The sequence below is a fragment of the Talpa europaea genome, assembly GCF_964194135.1.
Source record: "Talpa europaea genome assembly, chromosome: 8".
Lineage (NCBI taxonomy): Eukaryota > Metazoa > Chordata > Mammalia > Eulipotyphla > Talpidae > Talpa > Talpa europaea.
Genome location: NC_140075.1, coordinates 33,853,754 through 33,866,014, shown reverse-complemented (window position 1 = coordinate 33,866,014; position 12,261 = coordinate 33,853,754). Strand labels below are relative to the sequence as shown.

The window sequence follows — 12,261 nt, the reverse complement described above, 5'->3', positions numbered from 1 at the left end:
TTACTCAGCTACATGCAGAACTCACCAAACTGAACTAATACAGCGAGAAAGGGACTGACTCACCATCATCCAGAATGTCAGAGTGTCCCCACTGGATTTGCCAAACCCATTATCTTGTAGGGACCAACACAACTGTGTGACTATTGATACAGTTAGTACTCACCAGACTAGCCTGGGTAGAGGCTGACACCTCTCCTGATATCCAAATTAGAGTCTCCAGAAGCCATAATCTCGTGGGATCACCATGTGGAACCAGTTCTGGCATGGAAGTTCTGAGCAGTCATCCTCAGCTGCCTTAATTCTTCCTTCTCTATACCAATACCCTATCATCAGGTCTTAAATCCCATACCTTTCCCCCAAGATCTTTTTCCTACTGTTCTTCTTATAACCCTTTTCACTGCCTTCAACCTTTTGTGACTGAATTGCATATATCCACAAAGTTTGCCAATCAGCTAAAACAGTGAGCAGTTCAGGATCACAGTTTTTCCACTCGTCGACTGAACAAAGTACAGTTAGACTCACCAGCAGTGGGAAGAAAATTTTAAATTCTCTAACTTTTGGCTTTGTGATAGATGCAGTATCTCCCAAATGCTGAAATTTAGCAAACAGTATTTTAAATATGTGTATTTGAGCAAGAGTAAAGGATAATTAATCAAGATTGGCATTTTCACATATTGATTTCATTTTTACATGTTCTGTTTTAAAGGACCCATATACCTGCCAATCTCCTATGCAAGCTGCCTAATTCCACCAGCCTTATCTGTGGCTCTCTTATAGTCTAGTCCAGAGAACCTTTAAGAGCCCTTTTAGCTTAAAACTTTATCTTGGGGCCTCCCCGGTGGAGCAGCGGTTGAGCGCTGGGTTGCAAAGCTGCCCGCAGCCTCTGCAGCGCTGGTTCGATCCCCGGCCACCGGGCGAGGGTCCCACATGGCACGCAGACCTCTCCTGCCGCCTGCTGCTCCCCTCAGCAGTGTATTTTGTTACTCTGCCTGCTCTGCTCTCCCCTCTGACTCTGGTGAATTCTCTCACCCTCCCGCGCTTCTGACTGTACCCAGTGCTTGTATAAATAAATAAATAAATCTTTAAAAACAAAAACAAAAAAAAAACACAAAACTTTATCTTGATACCCTTAACCATTCTTGACCCACTTCTCTGAGTAACCCTCATCTCCATCCCAAACTCATAAATACCTCATGCCTTTTTCCTAAGAAGCAGGTCCTAAGTAGGGTTTATCCGAAAAGATCAGGGACCCTGGAGCCAATCCACCCCCGACTCAGAATATGACTGCTATCTGCAAGCCCTGACTGAATTATGTGCAACAAGAAAGGAGAAGGCCTTGTTGTATGATGAGCTCTCATTAGCCTCTTCTTGTAGACTCACTGTGTGATGCCAGCATTCTTCTTTCCTGCAAGAGATACCCAATGGCTTTGACCATCTCTGCTTCTCTCTTAGCTCACCTTGGAGCTGAGTGGTCCCACCTCTCAGTAATGCTTGTGCCAGTCAGTACCCCCCTCAATGTCTCTCCCTCTTCTCTTTCTTTATCTTTGTGCTTCCTGCCGTGGTCCCCCCACCCCCTCCAGAGCTGCTGGATGACCAGCACCCTGTGGTCCGGTTGCTGCGCAGTTTTTCCTCAGACTGCTCAGGGGGCCGGCCAGTCTCCTTGGATGCCACGCTGGCGCATCACCTGCACCAGTGCTCCTACCACCTGCGCCTCTTCCGGAACTGGCTGCGCTCAGGCCAGGATGACCCCGAGTGCCTCTACGGTACCCCCTGCCACCAAGCTGGCTGCTGCCACTACCCTGGCTGGGACTGACTGCTTTGCTTATTGCACTTCTGGCAGGAGAGAGCACCTGTTCCTTTCTCCTATTTAGCCTAGGTCATGTGACTTGCATTTAGTTGCTTGGATGGGATTGGGGCCAGACTGCCTGGTAGCTATAGCATTGGCTGCTCATCCCCTTCCTGTTCTCCTTCCTCACTGCCTCCTAATGTTACCCATTCCCAGTTCTGTTCAGTACAGGAATAGTCTCTTGCCCTGGAATCTGTTCTGATCTCTATAATGCTCTACCACTAGCGTCTTCAATCCATATGTTTTTCTAGCCACACCGAGGAGCTAATGACTGTATCTCTCCTGACCTCCTGCCACTTGAGTATAGGGGGGATATTAATGCACAACTGAATCCTTGAAGCAAGCAAGGGCCAAAGGTTAGATGATCAGGTACAATCCTTTTGAGTTACAGGTTATAGTCTCTGGTGAACAGAAAGCTATGTCTTATGTAGATGCTGCTGTCCTATCTACCATTATTCCCTTTGAATGGGTATAGAGGAGGCATGGAGAAGATTGGGATGTGTGCTTCTTGAACCTCCAGTGGGGACATGTTTTTCATCAGCAGTCCATAGGATTAGGGTTACACATTCAGATTTACCCTTCACTCTACCCATAATGAGGTTGTTGGGTCCAGAGTAGAGAATCAGTATTTACTCTTTTTTCTGGGGGTGGGAAGGTGCTCCTCATTTTCCTGATGGAATAGAAATCATAGCAAGTCTGGAGTCTTCTAGTGAGAGAAGAAGGGAATAGCTTTGATGTGATAGAAATGACCAAGAAAGAACTTCCATCCCCTAGCCTGTTCATGCATGTGGTTTTCCCGGGCTGAGCTTCATGTGTATTGCATGTCTTCTAGCTTGCTTTCAGATATTCTAGCCTTTTTACCCATATCCTAAATCTGCATGAACCCTTCCTCAGATTTCATGCCCTCTTCTTTAATCTGGTTCTCTTATACATGGTCCCTGAAATCTACTGTTTCTTCCCAGCTCCATGACCTCCCTATTTCATTTTAGGCCAACAGTTTCACCCCTTTCCTCTGGCCCTTTGTTTATACCCCCAGAGAGAGTAAGAGCAATGTAGCTGTTTTCCCTACCTATTGGGATTCTATTGATTTTTTTCTGTGGGACTTGCAGGCTCTCCATAGATAGAATGAGAGGTGATTTGATTCACATGGAGGCCTCAGTAGGGTAGACTTTTCAGGGAATTGGGAGGTGAGAGGAACAGATTCCTATTGGGGTTCTAAATAATTCCCTCTCCTGAGAATCTTGGATACCCCATACTCCAAAAGCCACGGACTCTTCTGGTGGCTCTTAGGGACTCTCCACTCTTCCTTGGTCAGTTGTGGTATATCTGGCAAGAATAACATTGACTTTGCCCATCTCTTTTATAACAGGATTTGAAGGGTGCTCCATGGTGCCTACGATCTACCCCCTGGAAACACTGCATAATGCCCTTTCCCTGCGTCAAGTGAGTGAATTCTTAAGCAGAGTCTGCCAGCGTCACACTGATGCTCAAGCACAGGCTTCTGCAGGTATGAGGAATATTCTCATCTTGTGTCCCTATCACTGCTCGCACTTCTATACTTCCTAGAAAATGAATAATAAATTTAAAAGATAGATACTCCAAAAATACACAAAAGTAGACTTAAAAAATATTTAGTTGCATAAGGCCACTCAATATTATAGAAGTATTGTTCCTTCCCAAGTCAATTTGTAAATTTAATGTGATCCCAAGAAAATTCTGAAGTTCTCATTGAAAAATAAATAAGCAAGGGCCTCCCTGGTGGCACAAGGGGTTAATAAGCACAGCACTGTGAAGCTATCCGCAGCTTCTGCAGCATGAGTTCGATCTCCGGCCTGCCACGGAGCTACCCACACGGCGCAGCAGACCTCTCCTGTCTCTGCCTGCTATTTCCCTCAGCAGTGTATTTTAATCGGTCTGTTCTGTTCTCCTCTCTGTCTCGGGTGAATCCTCTCACCCTCGCACCTCTGGCCTGTACCCCAGTTCTTGTATGCATGAATAAATAAATCTTTTTAAAAAAAGAAAAATAAGCAAGATAGCCAAGAAAACCCTGAAAATAAGATCAATAAAGGGGTAATAGCCCTACCAGGTTTTAAAATGTTCCATAAAATTTGTATAATGAAAATAGTATAATGCTGGTATGTGAGTAGACAGAAGGACCACTGGAAAAAAAAAAACAGAAAATACAGAAATAGATAAAATTAGCATTTCAAAATACTGGAGAAAAGAGACTTTTTAATAAATAGAGTTGAATAACCAAATAATCATTTGATAAAAATTAAAACTGAGTCCATACTTCATGCCAAGATAAATTCCATATGAATCAGAGATGAAAGTATAGAAGTTAAACCATGCAGTAGATAGCTCCAAAATCCTTTCTTCAACAGAAACACACACACAAATCAAGCAAAACCATCAGATTCAACTTTGGCAGAACTCTGGAAGACAGTGAAAGGTTTTCACCAAACAGGAGAATGCTGAGTCAAGAAAGAGGTGACCTGAAAATGGCGAGAACATTTTCCCTTGTCCCATCCCATCCCCCTTTCCACCTTGACAGCAGTCTAGAAGATGGCAGTCCATATTCTCAGTGTGGGGCTGTGTTCCCTAGATCCAGAGGGAGTAGAAGAGACTTTATTAAAGAATTGTATTTGTCTGGTCTGTCTTGTCTGTTGGGTACCTAAAAAACTGACACAGGCTGCTTGCCTTTGTTTCACCTAACATGGAACTCCCTTAGGGCAGAAAAGTGTCTGTGCAGAGTATTTTCTTTAAAACATAGAACAAGAATTTCTTTGGAAAATGAGGGCATTTGAAAGCACCCATGGGGCCTCCCTGGTGGCTTAGGGGTTAAGTTTCAGGGCTATCACCACTAAGGCCTGAGTTTGATGCCCAGCCAGGGAGTTGACCCACATGGCATAGCAGACCTCGCCTGTCTCACCCACTGCTTTTCTCAGCAGTGTATTTCTCAGTAAATCTGCCTCTTCTTCTCCTCGCTCTGTGTCTGGTGAATCCTCTCACCCCCCGCATCTCTGGTCAACACCCTGGTTCTTTTATGCACATGTCTAGGGAAGGACATATGTACAGAAAAGATGTGAGAAGACCCTAAGCTTTAACCTCTGGCTGAATGTAAATAGTCTGGCAATGTCTTGAAGGAGTCTTCAACATAGAACTTATGTGCAAAGACTGGGAGAGCTCCCCCCCCCTTTTTTTTTTAAGATTTATTTATTTATGCATACAAGAACTGGGGCACAGGCCAGAGGTGTGAGGGGTGAGAGGATTCATCAGAGGCAGAGTGGGGAGCAGAACAGATGGATTGATTGAAATACACTGCTGAAGGGATCAGTGGGCGAGACAGGAGAGGTCTGCTGCACCATGTGGGTCACCTGCCTGGCCGGGGATTGAACTCATGCTGCAGTGGCTGTGGATAGCTTCATAATTCTGTGTCTTAACCCCTTGAGCCATCAGAGAAGCCCCTAGTTCTTTCTCTTCACTTCCTCTTCCCTCTCATTCTTTCCATTTCCTTCCCCTTCCCTTCTTTTGGTTGCTGGGATCAAAAATTCCTGTCAAAACACTAGCTGAACACAACCTATAGGAATAGAGACTTCAGAGATTACACATATCAAAAAGATATACTTTACAAGAATCGTGTAGAAAAGCCACTAAACAAATTACAATAGCCCATGATAAAACAGACCCTAAGGTTTCATATGTAATAGCAAAAGTCTGTAAGTTTCTCCCCTAAGTTCCAAAACAAGACAAAGGTACCCACTTTCACCACTGCTGTTTAGTATTATAGTGGAAGTTACAAGCAGAGCAGTTAGGTAAGGGGGAAAAAAAGCATCCAAATGGGAAAGGAGAAAGTAAAATTATCTCTATTTGTAGAAGACATAGTCCTATAGAGAGGAAAAAATAACAAAGAATCCTTTGAACTAATGAACAATTTTAGCATAGTTGTGGAGTTCAGGATCAACTCAGAAAAATCAGTTGTATTTCTGTACACCAGCAATAAACAATTCAAAAAGGAAATTAAGAAAATAGTAACCCCCCAGAGTTACAGAGTTATGTAAATGACTAGCAAATTCCAAAATTTGAGGAAAAAAGAACTAATTTGTGTCCCACAATAAAAAAGAAAAGAGAACAAAACCATTTACAATAGCATCCCAAAAAATAAAATATAAGGGAACAAATTTGACCAAGAAGTTTAAAGTCCTGTGTACTGAAAACATTGCTGATAAAAAATACTTTAAATAGGGCCTCCCCGGTGGCGCAGCGGTTGAGCGCTGGGTTGCGAAACTGCGCGCGGCCTCTGCGGCGCCGGTTCGATCCCCGGCTGCTCCCCGGCCACCGGAGGAGGGTCCCACATGGCGCGCAGACCTCTCCTGCCGCCCGCTGCTCCCCTCAGCAGTGTACTTCGGTCCTTCTGCCTGCTCTGCTCCCCGCTCTGGCTCTGGTGAATTCTCTCACCCTCCCACGCTTCTGACTGTACCCAGTGCATGTATAAACAAAACAAACAAACAAACCAGCAAACAAATAAATAAAGCATGCCTCTATAAAAAAAAAAAAAATACTTTAAATAAATGGAAAGACAGCCTGTTTTCATGCAGATGGTATAATATGAAGATGCCAAAACGCCCCCTAAGTAATCTATGGACTAAGTGCAATACCTATAAGAATCCCAATATATTTTTTTTTCAGAATTGGAAAAACTGATCTTTAAATTGATATGAAATTGTTTGAGGACCTGAATAGCTAGAATAAATATTAAAAAAGAAAAAGTTGGAGAAGTCACACTTTCTGATTTTAAAAAAGTACGGAATCAAACAATAGTACTGCTATAAAGTTAAACAGATAGACCAATGAAATGGAATCAAGAGTCAAAAAATATAGTTTTAATCATTCTAAAATACAAAGAGCTTTAATATATCAAGAAGGAAAAGACTCAAAGTGAGAATACATATGAAATGATACTCAACCTTCATCATAAGAGATACTCATGTTGGCGCAGGTGGTTAAGACGCAACCTATGAAGCTCTCCACAGCCACTGCAGCACAGGTTCGATCCCTGGCCAGGGAGCTACCCACATGGTACAGCAGACCTCTCCTGTCTTGCCCACTGCTCCCCTCAGCAGTGTATTTCAGTCAGTCTGCCTGTTCTGTTCCCCACTCTGTCTCTGATCGTCTCATCCCCTGCACCGCTGGCCTGTACCCCAGCTCTTGTATGCACAAATAAATAAATATTTTAAAAAAAAGAGATACACATGTTAAAACTACATTAAGATATCATGTCTCACCTGTCAGATTGGGAAGAAACTAAAGTTTAACACACATTCTCTCTCTTTTTTTTAAAAAAGAGGGCAGTGTTTTTAACCTTAAAAAAAAAAATTACCCTCTTCCAAACCTCTTCTCCAGTCACCCCAACTACATGAAATTTTAATGTCACAGATATACCACATATCTTGTTTATGTGTTGTGGTCATTTGGTGAGCCACAAGCCAGTGGAACATCTTTTTTCACCCTCATCAAGGACCAATTTTGTTGAGAATGCATGGTCTAGGGTAAGAAAAATGCAAGGTAGGCCTGTGGCATGGTAGAATAGAAAATAACACAGTGATCAATATGGCAAAATGTTAATATGTTAATGTGTTACATGTAGATGAGTGTACTGGTATTGCTTTATTAGTTTTTGTACTAGTACTTAAAACTGCTTTAAAAATATTTGAAAATATTCCTATAAGAAGTTTAAAATATTAAAAATGATTTGTGTGAAGGGGCCTAGGAAATTCTAGTTCTCAGCCTGAGCAAGTGTTAATTGGTTCTCACTTTAGTTGTGAACCTGTGGCTCTTGAATTATTCTTCATATGCTTTTTTTTTCTCCTTCCCTCTTTCTCCCCAAACTTTCCAGCCCTCTTTGATACTATGCACAGCAACCAGGCTTCTGATAGCACATTTTCCCCACCCCGAACTCTTCATTCACCCACCCTACAACTTCGGCAACGCTCTGAGAAGCCACCTTGGTGTAAGTAATCCATTTGGAACTGCCTAGACAAATGCCAAAAGGGATGGAGGGATTGGTGAATGAGAAACCCATCACAGCAGGGAAAAGAAGACAAGAGTTAAAAGACCAAAAATAACCATTTGGGAAAGCTGTCTCATCTGCTGTCTTCAAGATAAGGGGAGGATGTTTCCACTGCTTTGTTACATCTGTCCTCCCTGTCCCCTATATCTCACTGTAGAGACACCAAAAGATCATGGTCCATTGGCTACTTTGGGGAGAAAGGATGGAGACTTCATTTTCAAGCCTCCATTTGGTTTCTATAGCTTTCTCAAGTAAAGATTACTAGAGAGGAAACCTTGTCATCTAAACCTAATGCTGCTTTTCCCATCTCTTCTTTATAATTTCTAGCCCATCACTAATTATTCTTGGTCACAATGTAAACAGGGATCACAAGGAGTTTTTAGGGTAATTGTAGGGAGGGGTAGATAGCAGTGGTAATCAGTGGGGAGATAAGACATTGGTAATGGAAAAATCCTTTCCTTATTCATCCTGCTCCCAGGAAATAACTGAAATCAAACATGGCTTTCGTTACTTTGCTTGGATAATATTGAAGCAAATATTCATATTTCAGCAAGGATGTAAACACTTATAGAATTTTGCCTTCTTCAGGTACCCTATTTTCAGAAGAAACTTTTCTTCCTGATTCCAAGAATTATCCTGGATTTCAGATTATTCTACACTTACCATTCTTCCTTTACCTTCTCCTGAAATGTTTAGAGGTTCTGTGCTCATGAAATCTTATCCTCATCTTTTTTCTCCGACTTCTTTGCTGGAATCAAAACACTAACTGAAATTAAGGCTACTGCTATTTTTGCGTGAACTCAGCTTACCCTCCTCTTTTTTTTTTTTTTTTTTTAATCTAGACCTTTGACTCAGAATAAGGTATATAGCTTCATTGGTGAAGAATTCCTACAGGGCCTGCCTAAGCTAAAAAAGGCCTTATTGGCCCAAAACCATGTTTCTCTCCTTTCTTTTTTTCCTGCCTGAAGCAAGCCTTTTGAGATCCTTCACAGAAAAGAGATAACTGGCATACCTTAAACTAAATGACTGAACGTTTGCAGAATCAGACTTGCCAGCTTTCCTAGATTTTCTTAGATGAGAAGATGTTCATGTGTTCCCTGTTTACACAATCTATTATTGTAACATAGTGCTTTAAATATGAAGTTACTCTATCATGAGTAAATAGGATATTTACAAAAGGAAAAGTAAATAAATACCCTTCTGAAGGTTAATGTAGTAGAGGTTGGGGTAGGAATTGCCCCACAATGTAATTGAAGACTCTGAGTCTTCGTTGTACTAAGTTAGGATCTGGAAAATTAATTTTTATATCTTATGTATATAATATATAATCCAGAATCTGTAACCTTATATGTGCCAAGACTTAGAAGGTCTTAACTTTGAATTGATGGAAGGATTTCAGGGTAAAGTCTAAGAATCCCAGAATTATATATAAAGATTAGTGTGACTATTCATATGAACATGGGAAGATTGTCCATGATTTTCATTAGCATTTCGAAGGGATCAGTGACCTCCAAAACAGTTAATGTTGTAATTTAGAGATTCCATGACAGTCTTCCATTTTCTAGTAACTAATTTTCTTTCCTACTGTTTTGATTCAGTTTTCCTACATTCTCCTGCTTGCTTGTCTCTTGCCCAGAAATATGTTGATTGCTTTTAAGAAATGGCTCTTAATAGAAGTTCCATATCAGATTTAATTGGGAGTGTTTCCATAAAATATATTACCCCTCTCCCTCCTCCTTCAACACCCTTACCTTAACCTACAGAATTAGAATCTCTGGAGATAAATTGTTCATATGCTTCCAAATTAGCAGTCAAAGCCTATTTGAACTGGGATGTGGGTACATTTGCAAAAAGGGTAAAGTGGCCTTTGGCACTCACTCCTGAAGTCACTGACATAGTATTATTTCTGCAATATACATTAGGCCAGAGCAACAATTCTGGGCTAATTTAGGAGTCTCTTGCATAACTTAGGGGAGAATTCAAGCCCTCTCTCCCCAGGACATGAATGTCCATCTCTTTTGACTATTTCTTTTGAACTACATACATAGAATAGAGTCTACTCTTACAGCCTGTCTGACATACTCTCCTGACTTTGTTTTTACAGACAGCAGTGGCCCTTCCAGCACTGTGTCCAGTGCTGGCCCTTCCTCCCCTACTGCAGTGGATGGTAACTGCCATTTTGGCTTCAGTGATCATCCCTCCTTAAGCTCACATGTGACTGAAGATTGTCAAGACATTGGGCTTCTTCAGGAGACCCCTGGGAATGGAGCCCAGGAGCTCCCCATAGAAGGGGAGCAAGAACCTTTTGAACCAAACCAGTCTCCACAGGAGCCATCTGTGGAGACTAGCCAGCCATGCCAGAGAGTTACTGAGGAGATCAGCCAGTCATGCCAGGAAGTCCCTGACATCAGCCTGCCACACCAGGAGACCCCTGAAGAAGTCAGCCATCCATGCCAGGAGGTCCCTGACATCAACCGGCCATGCCAGCATACCCAGGACCATGTTAACCAGACATGTCAGGAGGTCCCTCAGATCAGCCAGCCATGCCAGAATGTCAGCCAGCTGTGCCAGAAAGTCTCTGAGGAAGCGTTCCAGGTTTGCCAGAAGACCCCTGAGGAGGTCATCCAGCCATGCCAGGGAGACCCTAGGGAGGTTGGCAGGCTGGCCCAAGAGGCTTCAGCAATCAATCTGTTGTCTCAGAACATCCCTGAGGTTGACAATCCATCCCAAGAGTTCCCTGGAGAGAATGATCTGCAGGTCCAGGAGGTCCCTGATAAAGTTAATCAACGTTCCCTAGTGGTCCCTGAGGTGACCTACCTACTGCCTGGAGAGGATATTCCCGAAGCCCAGGATCCAAACCCTCAAAGCCAGTCTCTACTCCATGACCAGCACGCATCCTTTCCACCAGCAACGTGTGATTAATCATTTTCTCATTCGTGGTGTCACACTATACCAGCCACTTGAGTTAGCAACTTTTTCTCTTGGCTAACTCACCTGCCAGCATAAGGCCTTGGGCCTCATCAGAGGTATCTGAGGAAGCACTCCTCTTGGTATGAAGCACACCTGTGCCCAAGCTGGGCTTGGGGAGGAGCCAATTCATGCCCATTGACTCCTCACCTAGCTTTTAGACTTGAAAAGATTTCCTTCAAGGGGTGGGTTGGTCTGTCATTATCCAACCTCCTCAGCGCATCGCAGGAAATCCCAGATTGCTAAAGGAAATGCCACTTAAATGCTGAAGACACCATCTGAGCACAGCAAGTTCAAAATGGGACTCCATAGTCTCCGCTTTTCCTGGGGAAATACAGTTTCTCAAGCTGCCCTTAGACCATATGTGCATTCAGGGGGACTCTTGTCTTTGCTAGCACTCCTCAAGTGGACCTGTGATGGTTCTCTGCAATGTTTAGGGAAAAAAAGAGTCCCCTTCCCAAATAAGCATAAATCATGGCCAGTAATCTTTAGACTGGGCTTGTGGGTATTTTCATATCATCCTTAAGTGTCCTCTCTGCCCCAGTCCTATTCATCTGGGCAAAAGCTCTTGAGAAAAAAAAGAGATTGCTGTGAAAATTCCAGAATAACTGCTTAAAAAGGCTTTGGGGGTTCTTGGCCAATCTGTGAAGTTGGGCCTCCTTTTATTGTGGGGCTACTTGGTTTAGGAGATGATGTAGTAGAGAGAATCATGTTCTATTTTAAGCAATCATCAAAGATCAATATTGTACAGACACGAGCAAAAGAGCAAATATACATATATATGTATATATAACATACATATAATATATATGTATATACACATAACATATACATACACATATACATACATATATATATTTCTGTAGGAGGGCTAGGGACAGATTTGGCCAAAGACCAAAGACTCCAGTGTCCCCAAGAGGTTTGCCCTTACATCGTTGTGTTTTGGGGGCCAGGTGTGATTATGAAGCTTTTCCCAAAGATATGGGGGTGGGTAGGAGGGGTAATGTGGTCACTGGAATGGGAGGCCGGAACATTATGAGTGCTCAATAAATTTGAAATAATGAGAATGGTAGTGGTGGTGATAATGTCCTTGTGAATTCAAGAATGAATATGACCGTAAGTCAGTCATATCTGTAGTTGAATTAACCTGAACCACTCAAAGAAATTGTAGTTGAACAGAAAGGGGCTATAAAAATATAGAGATCATGAGGTCCTATGGCAGTCAGCTCACTATCCCAAAAAAAAGTCTTAAATAAGCCGTTTTCAGGGGAGAGAGTTTCTCTCTCTGTGGAGCACCAGAGGCTATATATACCTTCCCACCAGATTCTTAGAGTCAACCCCTTAATTTTTTACTTTGATGTTTGTAGTGTTACGAAGA

General features: G+C 42.6%; 1 protein-coding gene across 22 annotated transcripts in view; it reads left to right on the top strand.

Moving 5' to 3' along the window:
• PPIP5K1 (diphosphoinositol pentakisphosphate kinase 1) overlaps positions 1-10,838 on the top strand; it is a gene marked incomplete at both ends in the record, with an annotated part of 31,834 nt that extends 20,996 nt beyond the window's left edge. For 12 of the 22 annotated variants that reach the window (XM_084240704.1, XM_084240703.1, XM_084240700.1 and 9 more), the window contains 3 exons: positions 3,216-3,353; positions 7,743-7,856; positions 10,021-10,838. In XM_084240704.1, coding sequence (XP_084096830.1) covers positions 3,216-3,353; positions 7,743-7,856; positions 10,021-10,838 — 1,070 coding nt within the window. Of the gene's footprint in view, positions 1-1,571; positions 1,764-3,215; positions 3,354-7,742; positions 7,857-10,020 lie in introns of all 22 variants that reach the window. The other 10 variants (XM_084240715.1, XM_084240699.1, XM_084240712.1 and 7 more) reach the window with 4 other exon arrangements.
• Between the last annotated feature and the right edge of the window lie 1,423 nt (positions 10,839-12,261).